General features: G+C 42.6%; 2 protein-coding genes across 2 annotated transcripts; both read right to left on the minus strand.

Annotated features, from left to right (window-relative positions):
* Nucleotides 1-1,953: 1,953 nt before the first annotated feature.
* On the minus strand, nucleotides 1,954-7,659 carry LOC119322383. Its single transcript, XM_037595884.1, has 11 exons — nucleotides 7,510-7,659; nucleotides 6,870-7,418; nucleotides 6,700-6,777; nucleotides 6,466-6,558; nucleotides 6,188-6,283; nucleotides 5,802-5,855; nucleotides 5,515-5,718; nucleotides 4,231-4,362; nucleotides 3,752-3,817; nucleotides 2,797-3,096; nucleotides 1,954-2,703 (listed from the first exon to the last, which is right to left on the minus strand). Exons 1-11 carry the CDS (start codon nucleotides 7,570-7,572, stop codon nucleotides 2,230-2,232), a joined length of 2,109 nt encoding a protein of 702 aa, XP_037451781.1. The 5' UTR covers nucleotides 7,573-7,659; the 3' UTR covers nucleotides 1,954-2,229.
* A 7,066-nt stretch (nucleotides 7,660-14,725) lies between these two features.
* LOC119326290 (probable LRR receptor-like serine/threonine-protein kinase At1g51810) lies at nucleotides 14,726-20,684 on the minus strand. The gene is made up of 12 exons (XM_037599969.1): nucleotides 20,576-20,684; nucleotides 19,781-20,348; nucleotides 19,019-19,509; nucleotides 18,676-18,820; nucleotides 18,288-18,359; nucleotides 18,130-18,195; nucleotides 17,980-18,060; nucleotides 17,216-17,373; nucleotides 16,864-17,096; nucleotides 16,587-16,716; nucleotides 15,495-15,554; nucleotides 14,726-15,409 (listed from the first exon to the last, which is right to left on the minus strand). Exons 1-12 carry the CDS (start codon nucleotides 20,682-20,684, stop codon nucleotides 14,739-14,741), a joined length of 2,784 nt encoding a protein of 927 aa, XP_037455866.1. The 3' UTR covers nucleotides 14,726-14,738.
* Nucleotides 20,685-24,533: the final 3,849 nt, after the last annotated feature.

The following is a 24,533-nucleotide window of genomic DNA, read 5'->3' on the forward strand; positions in this document are numbered from 1 at the left end:
TACTTCAAGTGGAAATATCCAAGGTGTCTGCATACTTGTATACTCGGTTGTGTGAAAATGCTTGGAAATATTGTACATAACCAATTGGCGTATGTATCTAAAGTAAAATATGGCTATGTATAAACTACAAAAACATTTCTAAGATATTTTGGGTTATGTATGTATATACCCAGTGATTTATCCGAGCAATTAGATACTTGGTGAAAAAAAAAAAGAGCACACAAAAAAACACGACCACCATGATACGCAAAAAATACCCGGCTATGTGACGTATGAGAGATGCATGGGCTTAATTTGGGTGGGTATTAAGTGTTCATATCAAGCAATAATTAGCAATAATTCTTTTCTAATACTAATTATCAATTAATGCTAATACTAATTACACGTGCACACATCTTAGTGTCATCCAACAGTTTCTAGGCAAGGTGCCCAGGCACGCATTTGGGCTGGGCTCTCAAACGGGCTGGGCTTGGGCCACGATGGGTGTGAAAAAAATATATAAGAAAACAGCGGTACATGCGCCTCCTCTGGTTCATACATAAAATGAACCTACAACTAAATATCATATGTTGCTGGATCTTCTGACTACTTCTTCGACGGCGAGAGGAAAATGAATTTTCAAAAAATCAATAATCTATATTTATTAACATATTTACAAAAATTAATTTTCAAAAATATTAAATATCATGTTACAAATGGAAAAACAATATAGCTGGCAAACTATGTATATTTTGTATTGTAGATATAAATAGTTTTCACATGATTATATGATATATTTTTTTTCATATTTTATATATTGGTATGTACATGTAAATAGTTTTCTCCATAAACTAGGTCAAACATTCCAAAGTTTGACCTTTTAAAAAAAATCTATATATGCACTACACTGTAGAATGGAGGGAGTATTATGCGCACTACAATGTAGATGATCAGAAGCAGGAGCATGGAGCAGGTTTCCGGCTTCATCTGTCGCTTATGGAGTCTGCCGCAGCCGTGGGATCGGTGGGAGCATACCGCCTGTCACCATCTTTCGCTGCCAGCCATGGAGCCATGGAGCAGAGTTTGTCATCATTGCCAGCATTTGAGTCCTTCAAAATGCTCAATCTTGTTGGGTAAGAGATGCAATATTGAAGATCATATCTCGGTTGTTGATGTCTTTTTTCTTAGGGGCTGGTTGGTGATAGTTTTGATAACAAATGATTTGGATCTCCATTTGTTGGAGCCTTGGAGGGGTGTATGAAAGCAATCAAATTCCAGTCCATAAAAGATAAAAGGATAGGGTATGCAGCAATGCCGCACTTTTTTTTTTGCCATGTCGCGCCTCCCTCCACCTCCAATGTGCATGTTTTGGTTCCAATGTGATATATTTTTTTGCTTAAGTTGATGGTTGGATGGTTCCATTCTGCCAAAATTGTGTACATTTTTTAAGTTTATTTTAGTTTAAAATTGTGCTTTCATACTGGTTGACATGCCAACAACCGGTTGACTAGAAACATAGTTGTATGCATGGTACATAAATAAAAATCCATGGGTTGAATGGAAAAAAAATACATCATAGAGTGTATGCCACAACATGAAAAGAAAATGAATTGTAACAAGAGGTCCGATGGATAAGAATTTCTCTTAGAGTGCAATCCAGTCCTTGGGAAAAATGTCAAACGATCCCCATAGCACAAAATCCTTTGGATTCAACCTAACTATTTACTACCTTTGTAACTAAATAATTCCTCCATCCCGAATTACTTGTTGCAGGAATGGATGTATCTAGACATATTTATATTAACTAGCAGAAATTGATGTATCTAGACGTATTTCTAGTAACTAAATAGATTTTTCTAACAATTGGTGCGACAAGTAATTAAGGACGGAGGGTCTCTCTACTGTAAGGTTAACAATGGTAATATCGAGAATAATTAGTTCCTTGCATATCTGAAAACAGAAGATGGATACTGCTATTCTTAAAACTAAGGATTATATGAATCGATAATCTTTAGTAATAGAGCTATACTCATGTCATGTAGGAGCTCCGTCGTCGTATCATACAACAAACAAAACTTCACCACTAAAAATACATACATACAAAAGCTGTGCAAAGTTTACACAAGTTAAGCATCTCCAGCTAACTACAGTAAAAAGTCTGGTTCAAACACTGTAACAGCTCCTCACTGCTGTGCAGGGGATGCTCGCTCACAAGATCCTCCCGACAGAATCCGGCTGAGACCGTAGCAGTCATCTTTGGCCGGTCGACCTCGGCTTACCACCGTTCGACGAGTTGAGGTGCAGAGAGACAAAGATCACCCCGATCACGACAATCAAGAAGCCGACGAGCGTGCTGAAGAAGAGGGCCCCCGGCTGCCTCGTCTGCACAAACCCGTACACTCCCCCGGACGTCACCAGGATCACATCGGTCAGACCGTCGCCGGAGAAATCCTCGAGGATCAGCGCGTGGGTCGGAGGCGCGGGGAGGTCGATGGACGTCAGTAGGCTACCATCAGGAGAAATCACCACGGCCTCCTGGTCTCCACCCGCAATGATCACCTGCTTTGGGTCGTAGGCTCGCAGAGAGAAGGTCTTGAGAGTAGGAACCACGACGTTCTCCATCATCCCTGATGGAGATGGAAGGTTGGACCATGTTGCGCCCGTCGATAGCTGCCATCTCCACATCGCGTCGTGACCAAGTAGGCCTGGGGTGTACGAGGTCACCTACAATGACAAACAAACATGTCAGGGCATTTATTGGAAAAGCGAGTGCCGTCTCACTTGCTGCGTCTAAAATCGCAAAAAAGATATACTGACCTCTCCCCTGCTTGTTAGAAAGATGATATCGCCATGGCTTCCTCTTCTGTGTTTATGACCATCATCCCTCTCGAGCAGAACTGGGGTTGCCACCTCTAAGCCAGATGGATCAAATGACCTCCCAAAACTTCTTGAGAAGTCACCATGATGGAACAGGTTGAGATGGTTGTAATGGCAGATAGAAACATTGAAAAGTTGCTCCCGCACCGGTACACCGGATGTAGCAACTGCCCAACAGGGTTTCAGCACCTCCATGGACCCGCTAACAACAGTTTGCTCAGCACCATTTCCACCGACAACCTACAAAGAATGAACAGAATTTTTTTTATAGCGATGCTTAACACACAAGAAAAAAAACATTGGGCCTGGCAAAGAAGTGATATACTCAGGAGAACTGGAGCATGACAATTGCCCATCTCAGGAGACGAGGAGTAAGAAACACTAGAACTAATAAGGTGAAACACTAGAACTGGGGAAAGGGAAATCAGTCAGTGGTGCAAGCATTGCATAAATATTGGCAGATCATCTACGACAAGACACAATAAATTATAATAAGGAAGACGGTGCATAATTTCTTGAAATGGGAACTTACTACAAGAAAGTGGAAAGAACATGCTGATAGCAAAACCTTGTGACACGTTAAATAACTTTAACAGAGAGAACAAGCAACGTTCAGTATCTTCTATGTTCATCTTTCAGCAGAAAGTTCAATTTCCACGTCTACAAGAAAGTAACTGAAAGTCCAAGCTGATAGACCATTTGAGCTAATATTTGTAATGATTGAAAAAGCCTAAGAGGAGCTACTGTACATCATAAAACCTTGTGACACAAGTAGTCAAGAAACAAATCTGTAGTTCTGCTCGAAATTACATGAAGAGTATTCTCCGGACAGGAAAATTGTGGTGCAGATGAAAAAAAAGTGAATTGCAGCTCTAGTTTCGATATTTCAATACACCTGAATATGATCTAGAACTCCATCTCCATTAATATCTGCATGAAGGCCTCCTTCTGTCAAATGAAGCTGAACATGGTAATCACAAAAATAAATCAGAGATGATTGACTATAAGACATTGTTACAGAAACATAAAATTTATCAATACACCTTAATTATGACCCCCTTAGAAGGAACTGGGCTGCTCAAGAAACTCATAATGTATACATAGATACAATACAACCACAGACTGATCGATCAAACATTCAATTGGCATTGAAAACCAATGCCAGGCATTTTACCAACAGTTATTGCCATGTAAAATGAAGGCAATCAGCCAATAAGTCCCTATTAAAAATTAAGTAATAAACATTTAGAGCGTAAAAACAATCATAGATCCATTTTAGAAAGCATGATTGGTTCTTAAAAAGACTACATGAGCTAATATGTAAGAATGGCAGAGTGCAAACAACAATAAATCACTGAGATGCATCTTGTGTACCTTGCAAAGCGTACGTCCAGAAGCTAGATGAATAGCCTCTATCCCTTCCTTTTCATGTGCAACAACAACATTGGGAACCCACCAAACTTGAGTATAATTAGTGATTGTAGGAATATAAACTGTGTGAAGAGACTGCAATAGAAGCAAGATGTTACATATCAGTACAAAGTGTGCAATACATCTTAGAACTTTGACGCCTGAGCACTGTAACTTTGTTTGAGAAAAGTACACAATTTGAGCACAGATAGAAGATATGCAATTAGAAAATAAATGAGTTGGAACAACTGGATGGTTACAGCATTAGATACGTCCTGGAGGCGAAGGCTACAATACTATGGAGAACACATGAAGATAAGTACATTAACCACTAACTGTAGTATTGATCCCAAGTTCCCAACAAAACTAATCACAGAGATATTAGAATCAAGCCATCAGTTTAGAGTCTTGCACCACTGAGCAAGGGAATAGCGGATGCCAAACACAAATACTCATTGTAGGTATATCTCAAAATTGATCATAAAATAAACATGAATAATAACCTGTATAGGGCTCCCTAAAAAGGTATACACAGTAGGTTTTGTTATAACTTTGTTTGAGAAAAGTACAAACTGTGGTGCAATAAGATAATATCTGTAAGAAGTGCATGAATATGTACTAGCTACCACAAATTCCAAAACAGACCGAACTATGCAGATAGAAGATGTGTCATTCAACAATTGATGAGGAAAAATTAGATGGCAACAGCATTGGATACATCCTAGAGGCGAAGGCTATAATACTACGGAGAACACATGAAGATGAAGCACATTAACTACTAACTAGGCTTCATCCCAACAAAACTAATCACAGAGATAATAGCATCAGGCCATCAGTTTAGAGTCATGTGCCACTTGAGCCAGTGAAATGGTGGATGCCAAATATCTCTAATTTGACCATAAATAGGCATGAACAATAAGCTCTACAGGCACTCCCTAAGCGATTTGCAACCTACTGTTGATACCTAGAACCAGAATAGTCACTTGAGTAGGGATGCAACTTTGTTGATACCTTAGTTCAACCAAATGAACTGAATTTACAAAAGTTATGCGACTTCTGAAAATTTAGTTCATTTAGTTGAACTGAAGAGGGCCAGAGAATACCCTAAAGGGTGCCCATTTGCACTTCTACACTCAAACACACACCCACACTATGCAGACTTCAAGATAACTGCACTTGTTGCCGACTTGCGACAAACACAAAGGTAGGTGCATTTCGGATTTTAACAGCCATATATAGATCATATACCTTTTTGCCTTTAGCTGAGCCAGCCAGATCTGCAGCTTTCCCGATCACTTTGGATATTCTGTTAGTATCATCCTTTCCGAGTGGATTGTGTTCGACAGGCTTGTGCACGTTATTAACAACGTTTTTTCCTTGTGTTTTCTTTAATTCTTTCCTTTTATGCTTCCTAAAATGTGCAAGTTGCAGGAAAGTATCCTCTCTCCTATCCTGAAAAAGAACGAAATTCAGATCAGAGTTAAGTACCCAGAATACTGAAACTGAAATACAAGATAACAAATATTTAGTCTTACCCAATGGTGAGGCATGACGCCAAGAATTGATTCTCTGAATTGCCGGCATTCATACTGCGAAATGATATGAGACATTAGGTTCCCGTAAGCAAAATATTTACTACTATATAAACACACATATCATCTCCATGGTCGTATCCATATCATATCGTGAAGTAGAACCAGAATTTAATTAGCCTTTTCTTTTAGCAATTTTCATAAATCGGCATGAAGATTGCTATGTGAGGGAATACTGACACTGTTCAAAATGTTGCTACCTATCCAAGAAGATGGTCACGATAACTAAATCAAGCTAACGAAGAACAAGTGGTGTATAAGACTTTAAATATGAATATGACCACTGCAGATTATTTTTCATTACAAGGAGTGGTGGACATAATTCTCACCTCCCCAGGATGACGGCTATTAAGGGCGTGAACATCAAGCTTGTAATTATGCTGTGGTATCATCGCGGAAGCATCTGATGGCTGTGCCTGGATGTTCTGCCATGTGAAGAGAAAACCATAACAATAATATGGGTCAGACATTTATCCATAGCTTATTCACATGCTAAATTGGAACAGAGAGCACACACACACAGAAGTGTTGACGCCATACAGCAAGAGACAGTGATGTTAAATTCATTCATGGTACACGAAATAAATTTCCTAAACATGGGGCATACCTCATTCTTCCGGCTCCACCTTAACGCGCCGGTGCGGCCAGAGAAGGCGTAAAGCGCAAAATGACGCACGTCTACGTTGCCAGCCTCCGAAGCCTGCAGGACGTACATAAAAGCGCAACACCAAAACAGCTTAGGTTTCTACCAAGTTGAGGGGTGATCATCAAGAAATTTGCCGCTCTGTATTTCTGAAACAGGACAACAGTACAGGCTAAATGATGAGTTCGAGGAAATGACCTGTTTCTCGCTGGCACTTCTGCGGTGCTCCTCCCTGCCGTGTTCGGAAGTCATGAAGTCATCGAAGAGATCTGCGGACTGATCAACAGGTTACACATTTTCGCTGAATGGTTTTAACCAAGGGAATGCAGGCAGAAGCAGACAATCAGGGACGGTGATAGCCTGCATACATGGTGCTGCATCTCCATCCTCCCTCCGACGATGACGAGCCCGGCGTCGCCGTGCTTGAGCGTGTAGTTGGTGACGGAGACGGCGACCTCGCGGTGGTGCGCGGCGTGCGGGAAGTCGTCCCCGAGGCTCGTCTCCCAGAGCTTCTTGAGGTTGTGGTCGAAGCACATGACGGCCCAGCCGGAGGTGACGACGACGAGCACCTGCTTCCGGACGTCGCCGTGCTTGTAGGAGCGGTCGACGGCGCCGACGGCCATGGCGACGGGGCGGCGGCCGGCGGCGACGCGCACGTTGGCGGGCAGCAGGGAGATCTCGGCCATGACGCGCGCCTCGTGGAAGCCGTCGAGGGTGGTGGTGGCGAGACTGGCGTGGGCCGGGAGGTGGAGGACCTGGATCTTGGCGTCGTGGGTGGGGAGGAGCACCTCGCGGCGGCCGTCGCCGTTGAGGTCGGCGACGAGCGGCGGCGGGAGGCGGTCCGCGTCGTGCTTGATGGGGAACCCGTCGTCCGAGAGGTGGTACCACGCCTCCCGGAACGAGAAGTCGCCCTCGTGCTGCCGGAGGAGTTCGCCGGAGGAGGAGGGGGGTGGGTCAGCTAGGGTCCCGAATCGATCCGAATCAGAGCGGAGCAGGAGGAGGGCTGACCTGGAGCGAGAAGAAGACGGCGAAGGCGGCGAGGAGGAGGATGCCCAGGTCGCGCTTCCGCATCTTGCCGCGGCGTGGAGCTCCGGCGACCGCCCACCGCCCGCCGGATCTTGGAGAGGGAGTGGGGAGAAAGCAGAGTGTGCTACTAGCCGGCCGCCGCTGTTTCACAAAGACGGACGGGGGACGAGCCCAATGGGCCGGAATGACAAAAAAAAATGTAAAATGGAAATAGTAACAAACGGCAAATATTCATTTCTGAGCCCGAGCTCATCTACACCCTATAAACAGTAAAACTAAGGAAAAAATACTAAACAAATTCAAAATTTCCAACTTTTCTGCATGATAGATGTTTCGGCGCGTGAGGTCCGTGCCAAATTCAATTACATGTTGGTAAACCCTAAGTGATAACAATGTGCAAATCGAATAGAATTCAATTGCAAATTCTTAGAATGAACTCGAAATTTAAGCAAACCCTAAATCATACCGCTGGGGAATCGAAGGAGCTGATGGCTCGTTCCCGGGGTGTGAATCTCATCCTCATTGGTTTCCTTGGGAACCATGGTGTGCCCGCGGTGGGCGGGAGAGTTCGGGTCGGTGACTGCTCAGACCGTAGACGCGGAGTACTTAAATGCAAAGAAACCCACATATTGGACAGCCGGACGTCCGGGCGGATGGGCCCAATGGGCCGGAATGACAAAAAAAATGTAAAATGGAAATGGGAACTTCCACTCTACTCACAACATGAAAGAAATGGCGAATATTCATTTCTAAGCTCCAAGTGAACTTCCACCCTATAAACAGTAAAACTAAGGGAAAACAAATTCAGAATTTCCAACTTTTTTGCATGCCAGATGTTTCGGTGTGTGAGGTTCGTGCCAAATTTCAGACCGTTTGAATCGAGGCAAATTTTTTAAAAAAAATCATGTACCCCCTCGTCGTAGTTAATATGTATCGGAGGGGTAGCTCTACGGCCCAAAACGATAAAACCGTATCTCACGAAATGTCCAGATAGTTCATTAAAAGGTCCATATGGCTCACGAGATCTGTTCATACACTTTGAAAAATGGTCATGTATGTGTTGCGATTTTTTTTTAAAAGTGCAGAAAAAATGTTCATGACTCTCGCAGGACTATTTCCAAAAATTCAAAAAATGATGTTCATGTGTCTTGCGAGAAGTGTTCAGCATGTTCAATAAAAAACATTCACATTGGCAAAAAGAAATTCATGAATATGAAAAATGTACATGTAATTCTTTTATGTCCTTGTATGGAAAAAACATTGTTCATAGATCTAAAAGAGCCACTAGTGTCCGAAAACAAATCATGTTTTTCAGAACAAATGTTTGTGTAATGTGTATATTGTAAATAAATTACAGGTGACTGAACAAATGAAAAGTGCAAAATAAATTAAACCGAGATTTGTCATCACACATAAATTACAGGTGATTGAACAAATGAAAAGTGAAAAATATTCATACACTTTGAAATATTTACACAGTGCTCTATAATTAAAAATGAGTATACGTGTGCGCAAAATTTAAAGTTAAAAAAGATGACACGTACACCGGCAACTGGTATGTTATTGGACTTAAGATCACCACTCGCCAGCACGTTGAAAAGACGAGTAAGAGAGAACGGTTGAAAGTAATACAAGTGAGTTTTGAAAGTGTCCTTGACACAATTTATACCGATTGTTTATACTTATTGAAGACTTAATTTTTTATATAGTCATAATCATAGTTAATACATTTTACATAATTTATAATTTGATGATAGTGTTGCAAAACATATTTAAATATCATTTGTTGTAGTTGTAATATTCTTCATTGAAAAATGTGCACCCATTACGCTAAATTTAAATTGTGTATGTGATGAAATTACAATTTTCACTTTGTTTATATTTTGGGCCTTAAAAGATAATTAAATAAACTAGTAAGTGAGGAAAATAAAAAAATAAAATTGCATGCATCAAAATAACTCATATTAACATGGTGTGTGTGTGTGTGCGCGCGCGCGTGTGTGTATATATATGACCTTAAAGTGTATGATCTCAGAAATATCTTGACAACGGTTTCTACTATATACATTCATAGAAATGTCTAGAGTATATAAACTATTTAGGAGGAGCTTATCACCGAATCACTGGCATGTTGATTTGTCATTTCTTTTTTGTCAAGTATATCTCAATATTACAACGGGTTAGATAATACACTGTTAGAAGTACTAGTAGAGTGCCCGTGCGCTGCCACGGGCATTTTAAAAAAATTGGTTGCATATAATCCTTCTGTACCGAAATACGTGTAGTTGGGGAAAACTAAGTACTAGTTTCCCCCAACTACAAGTATTTCAGTAGGGAGTATAAGCATAAGGTATGTCAAATTTTCAGCTTGGCATAGAAAGTGAACATAGTCTACAAATTCAAGCCTTGCAATATCATTATTGTAACTTAGGAGGTGGAGGGTGGCACATTCTATATAAGCCACCCCCACCACAAGACAAGGGTCCTGGCTCATTCTTCCACCTCTCTCTCTCTCTCTCTCTCTCTCTCTCTCTCTCTCTCTCACCACTTAGCCAGGAAATGGAGATGCATTCTCCCATCTCTCTCAAATACACCATATAACTCTGTGTTCATGTCAGATCAAAGAAAGCCTCTCCAGAGCACGAGATGTAGGGGTGTTTATCTCCACCATGAGAGGCCTGAACTCGTTAAAAAACACCCGGGTCACCCATTTGCATCTTGATAGACCATGCTCCTTTATCCTACATCTTTTCTATTGTCGGAATCGTTCCCATGAGACCCTATAAACGGTAAAACTAAGGGGAAAAAATACTAAACAAATTCAAAATTTCCAACTTTTTTGCATGATAGATGTTTCGGCGCGTGAGGTCCGTGCCAAATTCAATTACGTGTTGGTAAGTCCTAAATGATAACAATGTGCAAATCGAATAGAATTCAATTGCAAATTCTTAGAATGAACTCGAAATTTAAGCAAACCCTAAATCATACCGCGGGGGAACCGGAGGAGCTGATGGCTCGTTCCCGGGGTGTGAATCTCATCCTCATTGGCTTCCTTGGAAACCATGGTGCGCCCGCGGTGGGCGGGAGAGTTCGGGTCGGTGACTGCTCAGACCGTAGACGCGGAGTACTGAAATGTAGAGAAACCCACATATTGAGCAGCCGGACGTCCGGGGAGGCCATGGGACACCGCCGACGGGCCCCGGAAGGGTCCCGGGGCGGAGGAAATGCGGTGAAATGTGGTTGTCGTGGAGCTCTTCTTTGCTGGAAATGTGGTCGGGCAAGGTGCATCGGGAGTCTGGGTGACGACGGGGGTGCGGGGGAGCAGCAGGGAGGCGAAAACGGTGGTAGAGCTAGGCAAAGGGAGGCGGAGCTAAGCAAGGAAGAGGGCAAAAGTGTGGCAAACGATGCAAGTTGGGCTAGGGTTCCATGTGATTTATGCGATTTGGGGTGGCTCCAGTATGTCAAATCCGACGTGGCGGATGCGTCTGGCTGACCCTAAATCTTGGTATGAGGGTTGCCGACAGCTTGAACATTTGGGCTGATTACTGGGTTCAGTTGGGTGGATTTGTTTCTGGCGCGTTGGTTACAGAACTGTATGGAACTACCGCTAGGTGGCTAAAAGAAAGACAACTTGCCCGGTTTAACTATGGACTGACTTGCCTTCGCGGATTTGGTGGCGTCCGTGGTCTTCGGCCGAGTTACTCTTGTTGGGGTTGTCTTTGCGATGTTGCCGTGTGAGGATACGTGTTGCATATGGTTATCGGGTTGATCCTGTGCTTATATGGCTGCATGCTGCGTGAATAGTCCAATTGTGGTTGGTTTGTATTAGTTTTCGTCTGGGTTTTCATTAATTAACTGAACAATTCTTTTTTTCTTAATTAATCAACGAGGTAAATCTTTTGCCTCCGTTTCAAAAGAAAAAAAAACTGGGCTGATATTAAGACTGAGATTCTGGTATCGTCACATGGGCAACTACTCCAGGTTGACCTCTCCTGATAGTCCTAAAACAATTTGGAGAAAATGGAGTGTGCGCCTGTATGTTTTGGTAGAGAAATAGAGATAACAAGTATGAATTTTTGGGAAAAAAAATCACAGATATATGTTCCATCAGATAATAATAATATACATGCTCCCCTTTTCCAAGGAAAAATGCGATAATAACCACTCTCACAATATACATGCACGTCCATTGGCAGATTTAACTGAATTTCTAGATGCTGTTTCTTAAATGCATCAAAATAAAATGCTTTTTGAACGAGGTCATCTCTGTCACTAGCTTCAGGCAAGGAACGAAGATAGCGCTTGGTCGCCTGTGGAAGCCTGCACAACTACTGGACAAAGGACACATGGAGGGGTTATGGGCTGTTGATACTGGCCTAGGGCCTGCACGCGCGACTTCCGCCTAGGGATACAAGGACACAACAACAGTTAGAGCATCTTCAACAGAGGCGCTAAAATAAGTCGCGCGTTTGAAAGAAAAGAATTTTAGCGCGCGCGCCTGAATCGACCGCTCCGGCCGACGCGCTAAAATCGCGTGTGCGCTAAAAACCACTCCGCGCGTGGAATAGAATGGCAACGTGCGCTGCATTTTTGGGCGTCAACTACCACGCACGCGACAGAAAGAAATCATGCGCCAAGGGAGCTACCGCCACTGAACTCTCCGCCCACGCCCACTTCCGCCCCGTCCAGCGATGCCGCCGGCGACCCCCCAGCCATGGACAGGCGCTCCGACATCCCACTAACCCCTCCCTACACGCGCGACCTCTCCTCTGCCGCCGCCGCAAACCCTAGCACGGGCTTGAGCTCCGCCGCCGCCGCCGCGGCTCCGAACAGCGGCCTCCCGCGCGGGCTCTTCATGCAGCCACGGACAAGCGCGCAAGGTGGCGTCGCGCCACCGCCGGCCGCGCCACGGAGCGCCGCCTCGAAACAAACCGCGACAGCCACCGCGAACACCACCGCACCCGCGCCCATGACGGCGACGGCGGCCCAAAAGAAGAGGAAAGCGGTGATCAAGAAGAAGGCAGGAGCGAGGCCGGCCACGCCTTCGCCGGCCGAAGCACCAGAAACCTCGCAATTTGTTGCGCCGGCGGCCAATGCATGCATAATTCTCGATGAAATGCTCACAAGGTACAATTTTTGTTTTTGTTTTGTTGTTTTTGATAAATGTGCACATATATAGATTCATTTAGTTTTCCTTTGTCATATTACTTTGTAGTTTCAATGCTGACGCATATATGGCGACTATGGGTGTTGGCTCCAACAATATGTCTCAAACCAATGAAGTTGATGAAGACGAATAATGAAGTGGATGATGATGACGAGGGTTTGATTGGTGCACCGAAAGGAAGGGCTTCCAACTACACCGTCGACGAAGAAAAATTGCAACACATGGTTGGAGGTGTCTATGGATCCCACTGTTGGAGCGGATCAAACTAGAGACACATATTGGCTTTGGATGAAGGAGTTCTTTGACACACACAACAAGAGTGGAATGGAGTGCACCGAAAGATCTATTCGGTCCCGGTGGTTGACGATCAACAAAGATTGTCAAAAGTGGGCGACGGCAATGACGACGATTGACAAGCTCAGCCGAAGTGGCACTAATGATAGAGATAGGGTGAGTGTCATTTCCATTGCCTCCCATGCATCTTGTGTGCACGTTTCATCTTTTATGTCTCTAGTGATAACTTGTTCTTTTGTTTGTATATCAACATTGCACAAAACTTGTTTCGAGGAGAAGAGAAGAAGACTAAGAAAGGCAAGGTGAAGAAAGGAAGAGCATTTGTGTTGCCCCATTGCTACGAGGTGTTGAAGGATGAAGAGAAATGGAAAAACTGTGATGGTGTCACCAACAATGCAACTATTGATTTAGATGATGATGGCAATGAGGCATCAAGTGATGGCAACAACAGGATCCCTACACCAAACTAGGTTGCCTACTCGAAGCCAAAAAGACCACAAGGAGAGAAACTAGCAAAAGATAAGAAGAAGAAGGGAAGGGATGAAGACATAAAGAGTGCTAGGGAGGCTATTGTGAAGGCAAGAAAGGAAGCAAACGAGGAGAGAAGGGTGGCAAGGAGCCAAGAGTCGGCGGCCGAGGAGAGGAGGGAGGCGGCCGAGGAGAGGAGGGTGGCGGCTGAGAAGAGGAAAGTGGCATTGGGGGATAAAAAATTGGGCATGGATGAACAAGCTATATTATTGGAATGGGAGAAGTACTTGTTCTTCATGGACACATCCAACTTCGATGAGAGGCAAAAGGAGTACATCAACCTTTGTCGTGATCAAATCTTGATGCAAAAAAGAATGATGTGCATGGGAGGCATGGGTGGCATGGGTGGCATGGGAGCACCCGTAGGAGTGGGTGGCATGGGAGCACCTATGAGAGGCATGGGCGCATCCATGGGTGGCATGAAAGCACCTATGGGAGGCATGGGAGCTTCCATGGGAGGCATGGGAGCTTCCATGGAAGGCTTTGGAGCTACCATGGGCAGCATCAGAGGCATGGGAGCTTCCATGGTGCTCCCGTGAGAGAAATGAGTTTTGTGTCTCTTATGGGAGGCATGGGAGCACCTACAGGAGGCTTGGGTGGCATGGGAGCTTCCGGTGTGCCTCACATGCCTTCTCATGATGCCTTTGTTGATAGTGGAAACACCGTCCGACTTTTCGATGAAGAAGAGAACAAACAAGAGGATGAAGAATCTGAAGAAGAAACGGACAAATCGGAAGAGATCAACGACGAGGAAGAAGATAAGGAATGATTGTTCATGTTTAATTTGTTTTTGTGAACTTGTTTGTCATGAACTTATTTCTGTTCATCTTGTTTGTGAGAACTTTGCATCTTTTGGAGGTTTGATCATCTTGTATGTGTGCCGGCTGGGCGCGCGCGCTCGATTTTTACGGTGCCTACTGAAGCGACATGCTGGCGCGCTAAAACTTTGGGAGCGCCTTGTGAACCAACTTCCCACTCTGGCCCAAAAATGGTTGTTGTGCATGTTGTAAATTTTTTTGGGCACCACGCATGCGCGTCTGTTGGAGATGCTCTAAGTAGCAGAGTTCGCACAAAAATAGAACGGAAAGGAAAACATTATAGACGTGCCAGAAACATAAAATGAATCTATTGCAGTTTATGAACAACCAACACAGACACATTTGAGCAGATTACCAAACCTTGACTAACCAGATGCAACAATAACTCAGTAGGAGTTTCCCTTTTACCGTCCAGATAAAGGGATTAATTCGGACATCCCACCGGTATGACCAGACCGGAAGGAGTTCTCCTCGTTGCCTACTCCAGAAATCGTCAACTGAAATTGCCTTTGAATTTCAGCATCCATGGGGTTCATACTACTAGTTGAAGCAGAACCAGAAAACTTTCCTCTTGCAACTACTGGCAACAACTCTTTGAGCCTTGAAACAACCTCGGTCATGGTCGGTCTGTTGATGGATGCGTTTTCGACGCAGTTCATAGCAAGGTCTACCACACTCTGGAGTGAACTAACATCATATTGATCCAACAATCTCTTGTCCACGATGTCATGAATATTGCCCATGGCAATCTTATGGCGTACCCAGTTTGGTAGATGGAAGGTTTGAGGCTCCATCAATACTGGTGGCTGTCCAGTGATGATCTCCAAAAGCACGATGCCGAAGCTATAAACATCTGTCTTGACTGTGAGTTGGAAAGTTGCATGGTACTCAGGGTCGAGGTAGCCAAGGGTGCCAGCAGCAACAGTAGATATGTGCGTGTGAGCATCGTTAAAAGCCCGGGAAAGCCCAAAATCAGATATTATCCCCACCAGATTCTTGTCTAGAAGGATGTTGGGGGTCTTTACATCTCTGTGAACTATTGTTGGGGTGCATGACTCGTGTAGATACTCCAGCCCTACAGTTTATTGAAGTTCATACTTAGTCAAAATAAGCATACATACATACAATACATAAAATTAGTAAATAATTGAAATATGGACCTTGTGCAGCATCAAGTGCAATATGAAGTCGTTGTTCCCAATTCAAGCTATAGTCATCTCCTGCATCAAGAAATACGAGATTAATATAACTTCCTTGATACGTGCTTAGCACAAAAATATATGTTTTTATTATTGGTACTACTACCATTATTACTACTACTACTACCTCTATCCCCACTAGTACCACTACTACCACCACTACCATCACTAGCACCCATTGTTACTACTATTATTTTTATCATGTTGTACATATATTTAAGCTAACAAATTGTTAAGCATAGAACCAATTGATATATTAAGACCTTAAACCTGCATAAAACTAAGCTCTGATATTCGAGAGTCGACTGATGGTTTTCCCTTTTTTACGAGACTTTTCGTTATATCCAAATCAAATTAAAAAGAGAACAAACTATTAAATCATTACTTTAAATTTTCCTCTAGAGTTGATTTCATTCCTAATGGCCTCGAAAGATGCTTACAATTCCATCATGTCATGGTTATGAGTCTAGGAGTATAACTATGTTTTCCTCAGTTTGTTAGCCATACATCTATGAAGAATTAATTGAACATTCCATTGTTGTAACTTCAAGAATGTGCAGCTAGGGCCTTACTTCTTACTATAAAATCTACATACGGTAAATTAGGTCCGCCAACTCAAATGCATTTATTCAGAGTAACAATAACAGTCTAGGCAACCAACCACACATGTAACAAGAAATCATGTTGAAATTAAGATGTCAAAAGGTGGACTACTTTGGCTTTGGAGTTCATTTTTGTAGTTATGGACATGTCCTATGATTTTTATATTACTGTATGAAACACCATATATTCATATAATATGAGAAGTACTTGTATCCCAAGGGTTAACTAGACTATGTGGTCAAGGTGTCCGTTTTGGTTGTTTGTTTTGGAGGAATTAAAACCCTGAATTTTTCAATCCACATTTTAGATTTTACTGATTTTAGGTTTGGCTGAGAGATAAATTTATTCATTTAATTCACAAAAAGCCTCTGTACAAATTTAACTACAACTTAACAAGTCAACTATGTTTGATATAAACATTAATAAAAAGTAAAAAATTAATAAATAAACCTCCTCTTATGAGCTGTTGAAGATTCCCTCTCGACATGAAGTCATAAATGAGCGCAAGGCACTTCTTGTTTTGGCAATATCCTTTCAAAGTCACAAGATTCTTGTGATGAACTTTGGATAAGGTTTCGACCTGCGGGAATACATATAGTTACCCAACATACAAGCCAATTACATTTATTAGATATAGAGTACATAAAGGGTATATTTATCTTGATGACTTATTGTATACTCCCTATTGAAGAAAAAATTATTCAGCCATGTTTGTTTCGTGTTATACCTCAGGTAGGAAGTCTGTTGAGTCCGCTATTGATGTTTCCATTAGCACCTTAACGGCTACTTCATCACCATTTTCCATTTTGCCATGATAAACAATACCAAAACCTCCTTTTCCAATGATTGATTGAAAGTCATTTGTTATGATCTTGAGGTCTACGTACGTGAATCGTCTGAGGTCAACATGTAGGGAAGTTTCCTCTTCATACATGGCATAATCCTCATGGTCTGACTTACCTACATAGTCAAGAAGTTATGTTTACATGAAAGTTTAGGTATGAAGTTGTTGTCTAATGTCTACCTAATTTTATTGCAGCGATGAAATGGGATTTTAAAGCGTAAAAGTTATATTTTACCTTTCCAGCATAACTTCCGGATTATGCACATCAATACTAGGAGGGATACCAATACCACGGGAACCGTCACTGCGATAACCATTGTTTGTATGGTGTTCTTCTTATTATTTGAGCAGTATGTATCTTTGAATTTTGAGCATACGGGGTTGCCTTCCAATCTTGTGACACAAATGCACAACATATCTATAAGTCATCTCTCAAACACATGAGCTACAACGACTCTAATGATTGTAACACACCTCTGTTTTATAACACGACTAACCCTCTAATAGTCCTTTTAAGGAGCTCCAACCTCTAAATTAACAAACTGCATTGTTTTCAAATCGTATCCCGTTATGAATATAGGTCATTATCTTCCTCTCATGTTGAAGGCTCACAAATGATAAATCATTTGTAGTTACTAGATGCTAGTATATGTTACAGGGCTACATTTGGATCAACAAGTACTGCAAAAGTATGACTATTTACTAATTATGTGTCACAACTTAGTCGCATTTGACGAGAGTTTATGCATATAGCTGGTTGAGCTATAGAAGTGTGGTGCTGCACAAGTAGAAAGTGAACATGTGTAGCTCTTGTTTGGTAAGGCATGCCAAAGGAATAGAATGTGTTTCCACCAATAATTTATATAATATTTGTAGCTATTGTTTCTAAATGTCCAATTATTTCTGTGATAATGAACCTTGGGTTGAGCCTACTGGTGTTTTTTCATTTGAACAAAAATATAAATATATCAAGGAATTGCGTAATAGAGTATGTCAAACCTTAAATCAAGCAAACCAGCCTGAAATCTCCGAAGAATAGAATCGGGGATTGGCCCAACGAGCTGGTTGTTTGACAAGTTGCTGGAAAAAAATAGTTAAAATTATCCATTTGAAATCTATACCATCAACCAAATATGCAATCAGACTTACATAATTTTGAGTGACTTTAGTTGATAGTCTGGAATAGCTCCCGTCAAATTGTTGTGTGATAAATCCCTATATATGTTTTGTGCTTAGGGTCAAAATTATGTCAACATAATCGCAATAAGTCTCCAGAATGTAAATACATTGTGGTAATTGCCACTTACAGGTTTTCTAGTGATACCATGTTCATGAATGATACGTCTAATCCACCTTTCAATCCACTCGCAGAGAGGTTTCTGCAAAAGCAACTCATATTATAACAAGTTCTATTAATCTAGTAATTTCACCAAGCTGGAAATTTATGTGGTCAAGGTTTACAACAAATTACATGTTTATCATTTCAAGTAAATTATCTATGTTATGAGGATCTTAGCCAGTAAGAAGCATAACTGAGTGTATGTATAGTAAAATGTTTATACATAACAATACATATATGGAGAAACACTTAAATCAAGAGGTGGCTTTTGTGGAGCATTAAACTTATGCACTTAAATTGTTAAAAAATGAACTCGAATGCTTTAATTTGAAATGTATATGATATTATGTTCTTACACTGAAACAATCCTAGGATTCTGGTTGCTCTTTGAGTAGTCGCAAGTCAAACCTTCCCAGGAATATTCTCTTGGGGAGCACGGATCTCCATTCCAGTTTATTCGTGTCAAATTGTAGTGGTTCTTGACTTCTTTCATGTAATTGACTACAATAGGAAAGACACAGAAAGGTATGAATCCGGAATAAAAAAATATGTATATGTTGGTTATAGAGCTTATATGTATTAAAAAGAAAAACATTAATGTAAGTAGTTGCGTTATATGAGGGTATCCTTTCCATTTTCCAGATTTGATTTCTAAAGATAGAGGTTATTTTTCAAGGTGCGGTATCTGCATCAGCTTACCATCTTTCGGGTCAGTAGTGAGGTTATCCATCCGAACGAGGAAGTACACCTCTTGCGCATTGATCAACGGTGGGAGTGTCGAGGTGCCCGTCATCTTCAGGTGAAAGGTTGCATTTGGGTTGTGCAGGAACCGGCCGTTCTGGTACAGGCTGTCCACCTGGAATCGTGAAGGGGAGAAGCCTGAGAAGAGCAATTCGCCGGCGCTGTAGATGTCGAACCTCCTGTTCGGGTTGCTCCCATTGATCTCAGCAAAGTGAAAGATTGGGAGAAGCTGCAGGCTCTTAGTGTCTATGTTGGGATGTGCCGTCGAGTAGTTAATCACCCCGAAGTTGTTCATGCCTAAGGTCAAGGCATTCTGCATGATGACCGATGGTATATTGAAGAAGTTGTTACCAGGGAGGGTCTCCACTTTATTGGTAGTGTTGATGTCAATCCAGGGGTACTCCGTGGCGTGATTTTGCCAGATGCGGTCATAGTTATCCGTTGGATATCTTAATCGAACACAAGGACACAAAAAATACATATAAATAGCTAGCACGGTAGAGTTTGGCATTTGCTTACAATTTGTATGGGATCTAGCAACCATGACTACTCATCGCCTTGAGATTTACTAGTATTAGCTTTTGTTAGAAGCAATTGCAGGATAAAGAAAAAAAAGGAGCAAACACTTTATGGATTAAGCTGGCAAACTGAATCAAAAACCATGGGCAGGCACAACTTAGATCTACTCCAAAATTATTATGGACGGACCTCCCATCTCACCTTGTGATAAAGTCGGTGACGTTGCCCAATCTGAATCGACTATAAAGGCCGATTGAAACAGAAGTATTGAAAAAAGGGTACATCGTATCTTCGAGTGGTCTTAGCTCCAACGCGGATATGAAGGGAATCCCTGAACCGAAGTTTACCAAGCAGACGGAGACGGAGTTGCTCGGAGCAACGGTGAGCACCTCCTTCCATACCATAGTCGATGGTGTGAAGTTTGTCAGGTTCACCGCCTCCCAGAAATTAACGCCGATATGGAGCCCAAACAGAAAGAGGGATCCGTCCAGGCTCTTGTTCAACCCATCATAGTTGCCATAAGTAAATGTGGCTCTCAATAGATACTTCTTACCGATGGTGGATGGCAGTGTATAGCAATTCCTTGAGCCGTCAGGGAAGCTCCTCAGGGTTTTTTGTTGCTCATTTGTGGCATTAGCCATAAACTCTTGAGACATCTGTTTTGTCATGCCACCCTCGACAAATCCACCGTCAGGATCGAATCGTAGCCCGGTGGCGCTATCGTTGTAGGAACTGCTGTTTCTCAAACCACAGTCGATGCTTATGAACCCTATATATACAATGGAGAATATGTATCAATTTCTTGTGTTCAAACTTCCAACGTTTTGGGATTTGATGCAAAGATCGTTAGCTGTTCTTTATGTTGATAACAATGTATACTCAGAAGCTGATAATAACGTTTGGGATTTCTTCAAGTTGCATGGTACTGCATGCAGATGGAGCATAGCTTAAAGAAGTGTAGGATCTATAAAGGAAAAACTTAAAGAACTGTGTTACCAGAAGAAGGAGGCTGGCCGTGGACTTGAATCATCATGACCAGGTTGAGCAGCAGCGCCAACATCCATGCCAGTTTGGTACTTGGCCAGCAAATGAAATTGATCACCATGGTTTCAAGCAAGAAATGGCTACAAGTGACTTGTGGAGTTAGTTATAAAGCAGAGGAAAATTAATTAGCATGGTGTGAAGAAAACTAAAGTTTTGTTCAGCGGTAGGTGAATTTACCTTCAAAGAAATGCAACTTGCATTAATCTAAGGAATTAATAGTGATACTGCAACTTGCCGTGGAATTTTGTTTGGCTGTCTTTGCAATTTTTCCGCCAGCCAGCGTGCAGGAACTCGTGCATTTTGACCAACCATGCAACTCGGTCCAATAAGCTATAGCGAAATCACACGTTTATCTTTCTTTGACCCAATTCTGCTATGCTATTTTGAAGGACTATGCGACTAGCTTATTGGCCGCATGACTTCCATACGTACGGTGAAACACATGACATCAGCATGAGTATATGACAGTTTGAACTTGATTTCGATGAGTTACCCCTCAAGTATTTCAGGCTTCAGAGATGGTGGCGAGGAACAATTGGACATTGGCATTTGGCAGTTACGTCTTGGCGACTGATGCCACATAAAAAGTCCTTTTCTTTCGAAAACGTCGACCGAGATATATCATCAACAATAGTATAAAGAATTCAGAAATTAATAAAAATTATAAATAGGTCTTTGGACCACCTAGCGACCACTACAAGCACTTGAGCGAGCCGAAGGCGCCGTCGTCCTCACCGCTCCCTCACCGGAGCCGGGTAAAGTTTGTCGTAGTAGAGCTTGTTGTAGTAGACAGATGAGAAGTCATCATGCTAAGACTAAAGAACCCACGCGCCAGAGCAGCAACTGTCACCAATGATGACAACCGTAAATCAAAAGAGCCGAACTTGCAACCACACGAACAGAAGACAGGAAAACAAACCAGATCCTAGGAGATCCACCGAAGACACAAGTCCATGCGTCCTCCGCCGGCGCTAGCCGCACCACCAGAGCGCGGATGGGAGAAGGAGGTCTTTATTCCGATTACCGAACATCGGCGCCACCACACCATACTGGAACAATCTAAAAAGGGAACAAAAATATTCCCGCCGGCGAGTGGCTGCGGTCCGTGGCACCTCCGAGGCCCCAAGGGCTACCACACATAAATTGTTGAGTTAGAAGAATTAGAAATAAAACGTGGGATGTCTTAACAAAGAGATAATCTCTTAACACACTTAGGATCAAACATTATTCTTCATTGTACCTCTTTATCACATTGTTTTCAACTATTATCTAGAATACATTTTCAACTTTAGTTTGATCACCATATACATATGAAAGCATTAGTTCATGGAGATAGTATTGAGAAATAATCTGCTTCATAGTTTGTTTTGTTGACATATTCGATGTTGCGGAGACATGAGAGAAAGGTGTCTCGTTGATCACTATGCCCCTTAGCTAGTCCGTGTTGGAAGCCATGACACGGATTTAGAACAAAGCGTAGCGAATCTAGAAAAATAAATATGAATCTGCGACAATTAATATGGTTCGGAAAAAGTATCTAATTTCATTGTTTCATCGACTTAATTATTTTAACTTTTTGCTCAGCTCACTGGGCCTTCTTTTTTCATATTAAGAACCCAAGTGGGAAGTATATGGGAAAAAAAGGTTAGAACATCTCCACGAGACTACCAAAAACTTTAATCTCTTTTTTACAAAGGAAATATATTAATATAGAAAAGATACTAATTATATCAATCATCCTCGCCGACATAATCTTAAGAACTAGTCCATACATTAAATTAATCTAAGCAATGAATAGTGATACTGCAACTTGGCGTGGAATTTTGTTTGGCCGTCTTTGCAATTTTCCCGCCAGCGTGCAGGAACTCGTGTGTTTTGAGTTGACCAACCATGCAACTCGGTCCAATAAGCTATGCGGTTGAGCACACGTTTATCTTTTATTGACCCAATTCTGCTATGCGGTTGGACGAAATGCTGAAATGGGGTCGAACCTTGCACCTGATCGTTTGCCAGCCGAGCTATGGAGCTTCTTTTAAAATTAGGAAAACGCTTATAGTAAGAACCAACAGGCACGACCACATCTAAAACATTGTTTTCTCCCGTTTGTTTCTTTATTAGTTTTTTTATTTGAACACAGTACAGACGCAAGCGTTCATATACACACGCATACACTCACCCCTATGAAGGCACACATGCACACCTTATCCCTATGAGCACCTCCAAAAGACTGAGGCGGCATATCGTTTTGAGATTTATGAAGTCATCGTAGGCGTCATGTTGTTAGTTTTGTTGGGACGTATCTAATGCTATAGACATCTAATTATCCCTACTCATCAGTTTTTAAAATGGCACATGTTCTATCTGCATAATGCAGTTTGTTCTGGAATTTGCGGTAGCTAGTGCATATGCACGCGCTTCTTGCATTTATTCTGTGTTTTTCGCACCACGGTTTGTACTTTTCTAGGACAAAGCTATGTTTCTCAAGCATCAAAGTTCTAGAATATATCATGCACTTTGTATTGGAATGTAACATGCATCTTGCTTCTGTTCATGTGCTTCTTGCATCTATTATGTTCTCTGAAATTGTTTAGCAAAAATAGTATATCTATCTTTTGTTTTCGCACCTCACAGTTGTCCTATCTTATTATCCTGGCTAGTACAATAGTTTGGTATGAATCCTACGGATTTTGTCCTATGGCGATCGCTTGATATTTTTCCCAAGGATTTGACTGTACTCTATTTTTGGAGAAAAGAAGTTCTTCGTCGTATCTCTTGTTACAATTCACTTTCTTCTCATGTGGTGGCGTATACTTTATGATGCATTTTTTTTCCATTCCACCCATGGCACTCTTATCATTTTTTTTTTATTTTTTTTTAGTCATTGTGTAATTAGAATCATTTAAATCGAAGAGACCAAGACGGTATATGGGCTAACATATACATGAAAATAGGTGGATTTTACAATAGTCCTGGTCTAATTAAAACCCACACAAACAACACGTAACTTACTATGCTATGGGCTAATTCTGTTCTCTGTTAACAGGAGATAGCATTTTGTGATTTTTGTAGGATTTAATCCATGCATCGAAGGGATTTGGTCCAGTGGGATGAAATGAAGTTGGTCAAGTATATTTTCTACTCAATGTAAAAACTGAAAAGCTAGCTAGCAGCAGGCAGCGCAAGCAGCAACGGCGACGAGCGCAGGTGGCTGCAGCCTGCAGGAGGACGCACGCGAGCACACGACGCACGCACAAGGCGAGGTCGCGGCCGGGATGGGCGACGGCGAGCGCGGGGTGGAGGGGCTGCACGAGCGGCAGCGGCCCAACGCGCGTGGGTGGCGCAGCACTCGCAGGCAGGCGCGGGTCGGCGGGAGGCAAGCCGGGCACGGCGGCTACAGTGAGCAGTGGCGGGGCACGACCCTGGGTGCGGCAGGCGCAGCGACGCCCACGTGTGGCGCCCGCGGGCTGGGGCGTAGTTGCGCGAGACAGTGGGGCCACGGGCACCTGCGGGATGCAGCCGGAAGCACGGCGAGCGCAGCTCCGGGCAAGATGACGTGCGGCGGCCTACGGCGTCTAAAACGTGGTTAATGGCTGAGCGTGCGGCGGCCGTGACGGAGGAAGAGGTGGTTAATGGCGCAGAAAGCAACGGTGGTCCTCCTGGACAACAGTTGCCGGCGTGGGGAGGCCGGTGGACGGGGGGTGTTGGCTTTTGATCTCTAGATCAGATCACCCAGGATCAACGTAACGTGTATATGCTAAGCTAGCACACACGTGGAGCTGTGTCTCGGCGGCTCGGAAAGTTTCGCTTTCTCACGACGAAACCCCAGCGTACTTGACGAACAGAAAATACTGAATCGATTTGATGGCTACAGGCTCTTGTCGAGCCTGTTGTAATACTTCTTTATTCCTTT

Source organism: Triticum dicoccoides, chromosome 6B (genome assembly GCF_002162155.2).
Source record: "Triticum dicoccoides isolate Atlit2015 ecotype Zavitan chromosome 6B, WEW_v2.0, whole genome shotgun sequence".
Lineage (NCBI taxonomy): Eukaryota > Viridiplantae > Streptophyta > Magnoliopsida > Poales > Poaceae > Triticum > Triticum dicoccoides.